At 42.9% G+C, this 14,028-nt stretch overlaps 1 protein-coding gene across 3 annotated transcripts in view; it reads right to left on the bottom strand.

Moving 5' to 3' along the window:
- The window catches only part of LOC147463815 (Calcineurin-like metallo-phosphoesterase superfamily protein), a 55,188-nt gene extending 43,874 nt beyond the window's left edge, over positions 1-11,314 (bottom strand). The window contains exons 1-2 of one of the 3 annotated variants that reach the window (XM_086491298.1): positions 11,188-11,314; positions 10,945-11,077 (exon numbers count right to left, since the gene is read on the bottom strand). In XM_086491298.1, the coding sequence (XP_086347424.1) occupies positions 10,945-11,067 (123 nt within the window). In that variant the 5' untranslated portion in view covers positions 11,068-11,077; positions 11,188-11,314. The other 2 variants (XM_086491314.1, XM_086491307.1) reach the window with 2 other exon arrangements.
- Positions 11,315-14,028: the final 2,714 nt, after the last annotated feature.

Genomic DNA, 14,028 nt, shown 5'->3' with positions numbered 1-14,028 from the left:
AAAATTACTTTGAAAGACCAGATTGAGCGGTTTTGTTGTGGTTTGCCAAAAGAGATTCCAGACTATTGTTTGCACCAGAAGTCTACCTCTACCCAAAGACTTATGCAACATGCTAAGGAAGGATTTGGAACGCATGCAGGCTCATTGACTTATCTTACGAACAGGATAGTGTAACAATGTCAGACTTTGTAAATAATTGATTTATTTACAAGAAAATAGTTATCTAATTAGTTGTGTGCACGTCAGAATAGAACTAGCAATTCTAGGGCCTCAGGTGCGCCCAAATTTGGGCCAGAGCACCTCAGGAAGACCCTAACAGAAAATACCCTGAATCCCTAGTGATTGGGAAATCGGGTCTTCAATAAAGAGGTAAATAGTAGCCTCAAATTTCAGGCTCAAAAAATTACGCACGTCAACGCGAGCACAGGAATGAGATGGGGTCCTTAGAACAGTAACCCTAAGGCTCGACTTATTTTTACGGCCTTAGGATAAGTCAATTAAAATATTTTAAATGGTTTGTGCTGGACCAAATGGCTGGACAAGTGCGAACAGGTAATGCGAGAGCAGTGTCGATACGGCATTGTGCTGGGAAGCAGCTAACATTCCACTAGTAGCATCTGTGTGTGCAATTGTGAGTTAATTTGCACAATTTATTAATAACTTAGGCACCTTTTAAAATGTGAAAGTTGAATGGTTTTTAAGTTTTTAAGTAAGTGTGCCACTTGGCACACTTACCAATGCAAAGTGACACTCACTCTCACCCTCACCCTCCCTGAATTCTCTAGCACCCCCTCTTCCTACTGGCTATTTAGGAGTAACCCCTCCCCCTCTTCACAGGTTGGCAGTGCACCTACTCCCCCGAAAGTGAGTGCGCTCTACGCATCGGAGCTCTCCATTGAAACTAGAGAATCAGCCCTTGTGGTGTATGTGGAGTCTTGGAGCTCCCATCACCTAGAACAAGGTTTCTCTTGATCATAGGCTGCTGTGGGGGAAGATTCATTGCAAAAAAGCAGGAGGAAACTCTCTTTCTTTAATGCCTAGCTGCTACAAATTCTTTGTTTTCAGCCCTTAATCACCTTGATTAGGGTGAACTTCAACAAAACACTCATAGAATCTAGTTCTTCTCTACCTACACTATGCGTACACAAAGTTTGGTGCGATTTCATCGTGAAAAAGGTCTCTATTTCGGCATTGGAACATGCTCAGATAACATTTTCAGGTTATGTGCAGAAAATACAACAAGCATGTGTGCGTGCATTTTGCGTGTTTCTCCCTTGTTTTTATTGCAGGAACGATTATGCATAAAGGGACATAGTTAGCAGAAGGCAGACTCTCATTTATGAGAGCTTCCATGGAGTTTTGTGGAAGATAGACTCTCGTTTACGAGAGCTTCCCAAAATCTCCCAGCGAAAGGGAAAATCCTCCCAGTATTCAGAGAGTAGTTGTCTCACTCTCTCAGTCAGAAGCAAAAAAGAAAGAATAAAGGACGAGCTTTTGCCCCGTTCCTATGCTTGTAAAGATTCTCCCTTAGTAATAAAGATATCCTCTCTATGGGGGGGACCAGCCCATCTTTTGGTCCCCAATGAAGTGTCAAGCTCTCTCTCTCTCTCTCTCTCTCTCTCTCTCTCTCCAATTCTCTAAAGTATTTGAAGTACACTTAAAAGTTAGTTTACGCTTCACTATTTTTGTGACAGTGGTATCAAAGCAAGGTCATCTTTCTCTTTCTTAAGGGATTGACGATTCTTGGTAGACTGATTTTTGTGACAGTGGTATCAGAGCAAGGTCATCTTTCTCTTTCTTAAGGGATTGACGACTCTTGGCAAACTGCAGAAATGGAAGGACGTGAGATAAGAGTTCTCTATCCTTCAACAGCAGGTGGCAGAGTTGCAAAAGCTCCCATCCAAAAGTCCAAAAAATTCTCCATACCCTTGAGAAAGGGAAGGAGAAAGTGTTGATGGGGTCGGGAGAAATCCCGCAGAACCCAGAGACGCAATAACCAAAGAAAGATACTTTAATTGGAACCTCCCACATGCACGAGAGATAGAGGAAACCTCCAGAACGACATGTGCGGTTTAATCCAAAGGTTCAAGAGCAGGACCCTCCTGATTCTCCTCAGTTTTCTTTCATGAAGGATCTAGATAACCTAGTCGCTCCAGAAGACATGTTTCTTGACGATCCATCGCAACAGGAAGTGCATTCAAGGAAAAGGACTCCTGTCCACAAGGAGTCTTAAGCATAGAGAGGAGGATCATCATAAAAGGAAGCACCACAAGCAGAAAACATTCAAATCAGGTGACAACGATGTAAAATTCGACACCTACAATGGACGTCGTGATAATGACAAAGCTTTGGCTTTCATCCGCCAATTTGAAGTTGCATTTGCAGAAGGGAACTTTAAAGAAAGATCCAAGCTTCTCGGCATGTCAGTATGTACCTGAAAGGCACCTGGTGGTTAACCCTAAATCTAGAGAAACGTAACCCCAAGATTGAACTACTTTCAAGAAGGAGTTTTATGTACAATTTCTTCCTCCAAACTATGAGGAAGAAGTAAAGAAAGAATGAGATTGACTCTCACAGTCAGAGAACGAAACTGTTCCACGCTATGTGGATAGGTTTTGGGATGTTCTCTTGAAAGCACCCCATTCAAAAAGATTGAAGATTCGGAGAAGATGCGCAAGTTTGAAGCAGGATTGCATGAAGCCTTGCAAAAAGCTATGAAGATTTACCCTCGAGGTAACTTGCAGATACTTATGGAATCAGCTCGCATAGCTGATGAAATACATGACAAGGGTATTCCCAGGAAGATGGAGCATAGCACCTATCATGCCAAGCAGAAGGCTCTCCATAAACAACCTACCTCTAGTTCTTCTTCTCAAAAGAAGAAAAGAATCGCCCCCGATGTAGAAGCAAAGCCAAATCAGCCCAAGAAAGGGAAATATCTCTCTCCTGCTGAATTGAGAACCTACATTAGCGAAGAAAGGTGCTTCAAGTAAGGACAAATTGGACATATGAAGGGTGATTGCCCTACCAAAACCCCGCAACTACCTTCTTCTAATGCAATCCCAGATGTACAGGGGAATACAACCAAGAAAGAGTCTTCTCAAAGCATGGAGTAGCATCAACAACCAATAGGCTCTTATTCTGTTTGATCCTGGTAGTACAGACAATTTCATCTCTACAAAGCTAGCTGATGACCTGAATTTACAGTCCAAGCGTTTTGGAGTTTCTATTCAAGCATAATCTACTTTCAAAGGGCAGAACTTCAGTTCTACTCCAATCATAGGGAAGCTGAATTTAAAGGTCGACAACTACAAAGATCAAGAGTCTTTCTTACTAGCTTCACTTGAAGGGTGTGATGTCATCTTGGGAATGCCTTCGCACTACAAGATGCATCCCATTCCTAACTATGTTGAGAAAACTTTATCCTTTGATCATAAAGGAAAGCAATATCTTGTACTTGCGGATGCACCTAATTGGCATATCCCCATCGCAAATCACATTGCAATCAGGAAAGTAAAAGTGTGTTTCAGCATACTTAATTTTTGCAAGAGAGAGAGATGTGTCTGCTTCACAACTTTCTTCCTCTTTAGAGGAAAAACGAATTAAGTTATTAGAAAGTTTTGAAGATTGTTTTGCAGATGAACTTCCAAATGAACTCCCACCTTCTCGACCTGAGGATCATACAATTGATTTGATCCCAGGAAGTTCTCCTCCAAATTGGCCCCATTATCACGTTAGTTTAATGCAGCAAGAGGAAATCCTCAAGTAGGTTAATGAACTTTTGGAAAAGGGTCTAATAAGGCGCCTAGTACTTCTCCATATTGTTCACCTGTCTTGCTAGTACAGAAAAAGGATGGCACATTCCGCATGTGCATACCGTATCTTTTCGCTACGAGTGGAATGATACCCATGGTTGAAATCACCGTCTCGGGTACAGATCTTTAAATAAGATCACAATCAAGAATCGATTCCCAAGCCCTCGGATTGATGGCATTCTTGATAAGTTACAAGGAGCAAGTGTCTTTAGTCATATAGACTTGAAGAGCGGGTATCATCAAATCCGCATAGCTCCTCAGGATGTGCATAAGACTTAGGGTTGTAGGAATTCTTAGTGATGCCTTTTGGACTCACTAATGCACCAGCCACATTCAACAAAATGATGGATAGAATCTTTCACTCATATAGAAAATTTACAGGAGTTTTCTTCGATGACGTCTTAATCTTCTCAGAGACGGAAGAAGAACATTATAAGCATCTCGCATTAGTGTTTAAAGAATTACGCAAACACAAATTATTTGTGAATGCTAAGAAGAATGAGTTCTTTCTAAAAGAAATTCACTGCTTGGGCCATATAGTATCTCACAACCAGGTGAGAATGGACCCTGATAAGATTCAAGAAGTTGTTGAATGGTGTACGCCAACTATAGTACATGATGTACGAAGTTTTCTCGGCCTCTGTTCCTATTATCGGCGTTTCATTCGCGCCTTTTCCGCCATAGCGAGTCCTCTCCATGATCTGACAAAGAAGCGGATTCCATTCCATTGGGGGCCTGGACAAAAACAAGCTTTTGAAAAGCTTAAGTATCTACTCAATCACGGACCTGTTCTCACCGTCCCTGATCTTCGCAAACCTTTCGAGGTGTACTGCGATGCATCTGGAGATTGTGTAGGAGCAGTTTTGGACCAAGAGGATCACACCATAGCCTAAACGAAAGTCGGAGCCTTAAAGATGCAGAGTTGCACACTTCCATTTATGAGAAAGAGCTAATGGCAGTAATTCATGCTCTTTCCATTTGGAAACATTATCTGTTAGGAGCTGATTTTATAATCAAAACAGATCATCAAAGTCTTCGCTACTTTCTCACAAAAAGAAAATTATCAGAAAAGCACATAAGATGGGCCAACTTTCTTTTAATGTTCCATTTTCAGATTTTACACACTTCTAGAACAAAGAATGCGGTTGCAGATGCTCTCTCCAGGCATCCAAAGATCAATGCAATGACAACAATTTATCATGAGGAACTAGAATCTCTTAGTGAGATGTATCCTCAAGATCTAGACTTCGCTACAATTTGGGCAGATCTTTAAGCTGGTCACTCAAGACCACCTTATTCCATTAGGAATAATACGCTCTATCGTCAACAAGCAATATGCATAGCTCAGCCCTTACGACAGAAGGTGATGGATGAGGCACATAATTCTCCTTATGCCGGGCATCGGGAAATTGCTGCTATCACTAGTGCCCTCGAAAGATATTTCTTTTGGCCAACACTCCGGGCGGACATTGAAAAATATGTACGCGAGTGTTTAGTTTGCCAAAAAGTGAAATATGACAGACATAAAGTTTATGGCAAGCTTCAGTCACTCCTTGTGCCTAACACGCCATGGGAAAGTATTGCCATGGATTTTATTACGGATCTTCCTAAATCCAAGAATGGAAATGATACAATTCGGACTATAGTAGATAGATTCAGTAAACAAGTACAGTTCCTTTCTGTTAAAGAGACGATCAAAGCTGATCACATGGCTAGACTATTTCTAGCTAGATTTTTAAACACCATGGATTGCCAAAGACTATTGTCAGTGATAGAGATTCTCGCATGACTAGTCTATTTTGGCAAGCATTGTTTGAGAACTTGGGAACTAAGCTTGATTTTTTATTAGCTTATCATCCTCAAATAGATGGTCAAAGCAAAATCGATAATGCCACTGTTTTGAACCTCCATAAGTGCTATGTTTCTGAAAGACAATCCGAATGGAAACAATACTTACCGTTTATGATAATACCATACATTCCTCAACTGGTAAAGCTCCCTTCGACACTATTTATGGAAAGCCACTCTTACTTCCTATTATAGTCACCAAAGAAAACATCTTTGCCGCAGATGAATTTGTGCGTAATATTGATATTACCTACCAACAAGTAAAGCAAACAATTCTTCGTACTCAAGAACAACAGAAGAGAAAAGCAGACAAGCAGAGAAGGAATCTCAATCTTGAAAAAGGACAATATGTCCTACTTAAGTTTGAGAAAGCTAGATTGAAAAAACGGGTCGGAAAAGGGAAAGTTGTTAAACTTTCCCATAGATTTTACAACCCTTTCAAGATTACAAATAAAGTCAATGAAGTGACTTTTAGATTGGATTTGCCTTCTCATTGGTGCATCCATAATGCTTTTCATGTAAGACTCCTCCGACCATATGTTGGACCTCCTCCAGAGGCGCCAGTACAAGAAGATCCTCCAGAAGTCGAAGAGACTGAGGAAATCCTTCAACCTCAACAGATAATACACCACTCTGAGAGACAACTAAAGTCCGGGAGCCTACATCGAAAGTATTTAGTGAAGTTCAAGAAATACACCCCTTTAGATACAAAGTGGATGACTGAGTCCGATCTCAAGGACTACCCAGACATCTTGCACAGTTATGTTGACGCTCTATAGTTGAGGTCAACTCTTTAGAACCAAGAGGGATGTAAAAATGTCAGAATTTGTAAATAATTAATTTGTTTACGAGAAAATAATTATCTAATTAGTTGTGTGCACATCAGAATAGAACTAGCAGTTCTAGGGCCTCAGGTGCGCCCAAATTTGGGCCAGAGCACCTCAGGGAGACCCTAACAGAAAATACCCTGAATCACTAGTGATTGGAAAATCGGGTCTTCAATAAAGGGGTAAATAGTAGCCTCAGATTTTAGGCTCAAAAAATTAAACGCATCAATGCGAGCACACGAATGAGATGGGGTCCTTAGAACAGTAACCCTAAGGCCTGAATTATTTTTACGGCCTTGAGATAAGTCAGTTAAAATATTTTAAATGGTTTGTGCTGGACCAAATGGCCGGACAAGTGCAAACAGGTAATGCCAGAGCAGTGTCGGTACGGCATTGTGCTGGGAGCAGCTAACACTCCACTAGTAGCATCTGTGTGTGCAGTTGTGAGTTAATTTGCACATTTTATTAATAACTTAGGGACTTTTCAAATGTGAAAGTTGAATGGTTTTTAAGTTTTTAAGTGTACCACTTGGCACACTTACCAATGCAAAGTGACTCTCACTCACTCTCACCCTCCCTCATTCTCTAGCGCCCCCTCTTCCTGCTGGCTATTTAGGAGCACCCCCTCCCCCTCTTCACAGGTTAGCAGTGCACCTACCCCCCCAAAAGTGAGTGTACTCTACTCATCGGAGCTCTCCATTGAGAATCAGCCCTTGTGATGTATGTGGAGTCTTGGAGCTCCCATCACCTAGAACAAGGTTTCTCTTGATCATAGGCTGCTATGGGGGAAGATTCATCGCGAAAAAGCAGAAGGAAACTCTCTTTCTTTCACGCCTAGCTGCTGCAAATTCTCTGTTTTCAGCCCCTAATCACCTCAATTAGGGTGAATTTCAACAAAGCACTCATAGAATCTAGTTCTTCTCTACCTACACTATGCGTACACAAAGTTTGGTGCGATTTCATCGCGAAAAAGGTCTCTATCTCGGCATTGGAACGTGCTCAGATAACATTTTCAAGTTATGTGCAGAAAATTACAGCAAGCATGTGTGCGTGCATTTTGCGTGTTTCTCCCTTGTTTTTATTGCAGGAATGATTATGCACAAAGGGACATAGTTAGCGAAAGGTAGAATCTCATTTATGAGAGCTTCCGTGGAGTTTTGTGGAAGATACAAGAGCTTCCCAAAGTCTCGCAGCAAAAAGGAAAATCCTCCATAATATTCAAAGAGTAGTTCTGTCACTCTCTCAATCAAAAGCAAAAATGAAAGAATAAAGGACAGGCTTTTGCCCCGTTCCCTGTGCTTGTAAAGATTCTCCCTTAGTAATAAAGATATTCTCTTTAGGGGGGGGGGGGGGACCAACCCATGTTCTGGTCCCCAATGAAGTGTCAAGCTTTGTCTCTCTCTCTCTCCAATTCTCTAGAGTATTTGAAGTACAATTAAAAGTTAGTTTACGCTTCCATATTTTTGTGACAGACAGTATCCACCTCAACAAGGCAAGAGTCCACAAGATTGAAAAGAATGAATCAGGGGAACCAGATGCAAGTTCATCAAAGGATTCCAGAGAAAGGGAATCAAATGATAATGCGTCTTAGGGTTCCAATGATTGAGAATAACGTGCCAATGGACAGGGGAAGCGAAAGCCGCTACCCACAGGTCCCAGGACACAAGGAAAGAAAGGAAAAAGGGAATCAGCTGGTAGATCAAAGAATTCCCAGTCCAAGGATAAGATTTTTGGATACTGCTTTTGCCAAGCTGCAGAAGGCTCTTGAGAAGTTTCAAGCACGGCATAAGAGGGCAGCCAACAAGATTCGACGTGACTTGCAGCTGAAGGAAGATAATTGGGTGCTCTTACGGTTTGAGAAGGCACTCCTAGGAAACAAAAAGATTCAAGAAAAGATAAATGATGTTCAAGGGTGAGGTCCCAGTCGACAGGGAGCCTCAGGAGCAACCTGAAGGGAAAGAGAGCGAGGAGATACTCGTTCTGGAACAGATATTGGCTCACCAGGAAAGGAAAGAGAAAGGTAAAGTGAACGGCGGTTCTTAGTCAAGAACTGTCCGGCATTGAATGCGAAGTGGATGGAGGACCACCTAGCAAATACCCCTCACATTGTTTGGAACTTTACCTTGACGCTTTTGGTCTAGCTTTGGCTATTCCAAGAGTTCCCGGAGGTCAGCAGGTTGAATCTAGTGCATGCGGGATTGCACAAGAGAGGAGTTACTCTGCTCCTTTGTCACAAATTACCTAGAAAGAATAAAGTCACTGATTTTCCTTTGAATTTCAGGGATACTGATGGGTTGACAGTATTCTGCTAGATGACTTTATGAAAGAAGTACTTCGACATGGGAATTCCCTGAACTGATTCTGATTGATGAGCACTCACATGTGACTATGTTTGAGTGCAAGACTGAAAGACAAAATGACTGCAGCATTTCAATCTTGAGAATCTCAATAGACATGATCGCAATAAGAATAAGTTAATTCGACATCAGTGAGGTCCGGGATGGATCTAGATGCGATTGCTAAATACCTTGCTGACAGTCATGGTTTGAGATTTGGAATGAACTTTTCTGTGATTGATTTTGAATGTGATGTGAACATTCAGTGGCTGTCGTCTTTGTGCAAGTGCTGGATTTGTGTCGTCTAGTGCATCAATACTTAGAGTCAGTGTCTACTAAACTGGTTTATGGCTTATGTCTGACTTTGCAGGCATAATCGAGAGAGATTACAATTCTTTCAAGAGGGGGGTATGTCAAAGTGATGACGTGGCATGACCACCCGGGCGGGATAGATGACGCGGCAGAACTGTACGGACGTGATGACGTGGCAACAGTATAGATCTTCGAATTTTGCCCTGAAATGCTGGTGTGGCAGACTGTACGGACAGACCCGGATTTTGCGTTGACAGACTATTCGGAATGAGTCAAGGTGTGTAGGCTTAAAACAAATGTGGTGCTTTCAAATAAGTTTTCACGTGCCCCTCCTGTGTCAAAAGGCCAAATGTGTTGTCGTTCTTCAAATTTGCAAAAAAAAAAAAAAATGCCGACGTCGCCATCAAATTTTGCTTCATCTTCATGTCGTCCAAAGTCTTTGTGTTGGTCATTGTCTTCTTCTTTAAATTTCTTTGTCACCAATGTTTGTTGATGCTTTTAGACGATACCTCTCCGTACTTGAAGCGTGAGGGAGCTCAAAGTGTTTTTGTGTGTGAACCTTTGTGCAAATGCCTTGAAAGCCATTACATACATTTCATTAGAGCTTTAGAGCTTCAGTGTGTGCAAGGAGCGGTCTCACCAAGTTGCTTGGCAATGTCTAGACTCCTTTTATCTTTATAACAATGGATACAACATCATTTTACAAATAATCTTCGGCATAATGATCATACATTAAGGGTTTACTTCAAAGTGTAAAAACCTTCCACAATGAGCTCTAAGGAGCTAATCAACTACAAATTCGGCTTTGTGAGGCTTGATTAAAAACTAGAGCAGAAGGCTTTGAGGTCATGTACACACTCAACTGCAATGCGGTTTTAATCATGAATTAAATTGAAGAAAAATGCACCTAAATGCAAGAAATTTGTCCTAATTAATGAGAGAGAAATAAATCCTGATTACTCACATTAATCACAACCTCATTTACCAAGAAGGGCAGTGGCCAATTGGTCTTTCCAACGACTTGCCCGAGATTGATTAAGAGCTTGTGATTAGGAGTTCTATTAGAAAAGGGGGGGTGGGGGGGGGAGGGGTTTGTAACATTCAAATTGTTGGCTTTGATTGGCTTGTTCACTCTGTTTTCCATTTGCTCAGACAATCTTGCTCAACCTTTGGAACTCCTCAGCACTAGGCCTAGCCATACATTGGTGGACTCAAGTAGAGCAACCCCAAATCATTACAATGTCGTAAATAATACGCGGCAAACCTTTAGTGTGACATGACATTATCATAGCAGAATTTGTTACACCACATATGCTGGTACTCAAGGGCCAATGTTGTGTGCGAGGTGAAGTTTGCCCCTTTATCTCCGTCTCTCCTATTCTCTCTTTTTCTATTTTACTCTTGTATGAGCTGAATTCTATCTTCCACAATCATTCTTAATTGCATTTGTTTGTTAGTTGCAAAGAAGCATACACACACGCACAAGTGCGATAGCATATGCATCCTCTCAAGCTCAAAGGTCGCAATGCATCCTTGAACATCAATCACACAATGAAATGCTTGTGACAGTTTAGAGCAAGTCTTACACGACAAACTTGTTGAGAGTGCAATGTCTAAAAACCGGCACATGGGTGCATCCCACACAATACTTTGCTAATCAGGATTTGTGAGCTGGATGTCGAAATTCAACATATCTAAGTCATGCAACCAATTCAGAGCTCTTATGGATTTTACTGTACAAAACTCCATAAATGGAAAACACATGAAAAACGAAAAATCGTAAATGATGATTGACATGAGACATACCTGAGGCTCACTCTGATTAGCACACGACCCAAAGGCAATTCTGGTGAGGGGGAGCTCTTCTCTGTACTTTGCTGATGCAACAGCGTACAACAGCAGAGAGAAAAGAAGTGAAAAAAGCCTCATTTCTGATATTCTGCGATCCACAACTATATTAGCTTCAGCAGAAGAGAATCTCTTGGAGAAAACAGCTACCTCAAAATTCTGTTTCTCCCGAGAGAGAGAGAGAGAGAGAGAGAGTCTCACATGCTCCATAAACCTTCTCTGGCTCAACACGTCTATTTGAATTTCAGTCACGTGCCACGTGTACATCGGTAGAATTTGAACCCACAGACACCTGTCTCGGTTGAGCATATAGAAGGCAGGATTTCTCGTCTTACTGGTTCTCTTTCAATTATTAGATTCGTAGGGTAGAGGGGCCAGTAACGTTACGGTCACCAAAAGGAGGACGGACCCACCCCCAATGCAGAGGAGAAAATTTGGAATATGCTGGGAATTTCATTGACGTGTCTGCTTGTGATTTGCTAGAAATCATCCCATTATTGGGGCTCGCTTGTCTCAAATGCTTCAGAACAACTTTCTTGCATGGAATTGCGCGCTTGTTTGCTAGACGAGCGCCATGCTGAACTGTTGGAGGAGGTGCTGATTCTATTGATGAGTGCTCACCTCTACGCACCTTTTGCACCTCTCAGGTGCCGAATACACCCAGGGTTGAGCTCGCGCGTCTCTGCACTCCTTAGATTGCACTGTATTGGCCCCTTTACCCTAGAGTGCTGGACGCCAAGAATTGAACTCCAACAAGCCATCCTCATGACTAAGTGGCACGAGATCTTGAATGAAGACCCTGCCATGGGATCCACAGACAAAAACTGCATGCACAAAAGCAGAGGCACGTTTGGCCGTCGGATGTTTAAAAAGTAAACTCGAACATATTTTGTAATCTCGGACATCCGAGGTGTAAACTAACATAAGTACACGTGAACACGCATCCATTTCACCGAAATGAACACGCACATCCGGTTAGCTCACCAGTCTGCCACAGTGCCTGTCTCAGTTCAAAACCCCGAGGGTGACTCGTCGCCGTTTTTATTCCTGTCGTCCGATCGCCTCAAGATTTCCCCTGTCTGCCGTCCGCCGTTGATCCCATGGCAGAGTCTTCATTCAAGACCCCGTGCCATTTAGTCACAAGGACGAGCCATGGAAACACGCTTGAGGGGGGTGTCACATTGGGGTGGGCATTGGCAGCCATGTTGAGGTGGCGGGCACCCATTTGTCCAACAAAAAGTGAAAATTGACCTCCCACTCATGTCAAAGGGGCAGGCAAACCACCCCCCCCCCCCCCCCCCCCCCCCCGGGGCAACTTTTCCCCATGGGTGTCCAACTGCAAAAAGATGGGCGGGAAATTTTTTCACGCGCTTTGAACTCTGTCAATCAGCGCCGAAACCAGAAGCTTTACCATTTGGATGTCTCTCACTGGCTGCAGATGAAGGTCATCTTTTTTGTCATCACCCCAGTGTGACTGCGCTTTGGTGGCCACAAGCGAGATGGGAGAGGGGCGGGTGCGCCAATCTGACATGGGTCCGAGAGTGCTTGCCTAAGCCACTCATGAATTTCCCCACGTTGTTGTTCCAAGCGCATCAACGTTTTAAAAAAATCAAAACCTATGCACATGCCTAGCTCTTTCCATCGCGTGCGCAGACACTTAGGTGCTGCCTATGTCCCCTCCCCCTCCCTTCCTTGCACGCTGTGTGGTTGGCACCTCGCCCACCTTCTCTGCTTGCTCTTCGCCTCCTCGCACAGCAGTCTTGCCTTTTCCTTTTGAACCCCAAGGCATCCCAAGAGATTCTAATTGATTCGGTTTATTCCTAAATCGTAGCCACATACTGGCATACTAAAAAATAAATTCAGTTTCTTTATCAAATAGGCTCGAATATCATAGTGCTCGAATATCCCCCCCCCCCCCCCCCCCCCCCCCCCTGGCCCCAAAAAAAAAATCCACGTCGGTTGTTGTTGCTCCCCCTCTACAAACCTAAATGAGGCTTGCTTATCCCCTTGCCAATGTGGCGCTAGATACAACTGCATGCTGCTACACTCTCTTGCCTCGAACCTCGTCACAATTAGATTTGAGGGGGGAGAGAGAGAGAGAGAGAGAGAGAGAGAGAGAGAGAGAGAGAGTATAGTGCAACACATTCACCTCGGTTGCGCAAGCTGCCCACCACACACACACACAGAGAAATATATAGATTTTAGTATCGTCCTCGGAGGTATGGGATCAAAGCTACATGTGATGTAGTATGTGTGTGGCTGATGAATGATTCTCGATGCTCCAAAATTGTGGTGATGAGAGTCACAATGGAAAGCCCACACTATGGCTGGGAGAGGAAAGTGTGTAGGTCTAAGTCATGGCTGAAAATGTGAGGAAAGCAAGTTCGGATGTGAGCGAAAGCTGAGCAATTTAGTAGTGTGTGGTACTCAGACTCTCGAACTTGCAGTGAGCATAATGTGCACACTCGATTTAACTCTTCTCCATTGCCCTAACGCCCTGTCTCGCATCGAAGGGAGTGGGAGCTAAGCCGAATGGCTGCGATAGTGTGTATCACTGACAAGGGGATATGCTCAAGCATGTAAGGGTGAGTACGGTTTCCTCTTTCAACAAAGAACATGATTTTGTAGTTGAGGGCAATATGGGTGGTGTAATGTATGAAGCGTGACCCCCCAGATTTCTTCCAAGCCGTAATACATTGGAGTTGTAGAAAAGCTTCATTCACTTGGGAGTCTATTGAGGCATCACGTAGCGAGTGTAAATGCATCCCATCTTCCAAACCACTTCTTTATATCTTCAATACATCACGTGCTCAAAATCTTGCTTTTATGTGTCTTTTGAACTTTTTTGCTTGCTTCCCATGCAATTGTAAGAAGTCGATGTGAGGGGTTTTGATGCATCTTTATCATGTACTCCACAACCCTTTCCATACCCATAACCTCAATTGGAAGAGATCCCAACTTAAGAAGTAGGTGCATATATGGTGTTTGTGTCTTAACTTGGAGAAAGTTTGTAAGAAAACGCTTTTGGACATTCTCAAACTC

This window comes from Adiantum capillus-veneris, chromosome 2 (genome assembly GCF_014529385.1).
Source record: "Adiantum capillus-veneris isolate H3 chromosome 2, ASM1452938v2, whole genome shotgun sequence".
Lineage (NCBI taxonomy): Eukaryota > Viridiplantae > Streptophyta > Polypodiopsida > Polypodiales > Pteridaceae > Adiantum > Adiantum capillus-veneris.
The sequence above is the reverse complement of the archived record's forward strand: the minus strand, read 5'-3'. Positions and strand labels throughout refer to the sequence as shown.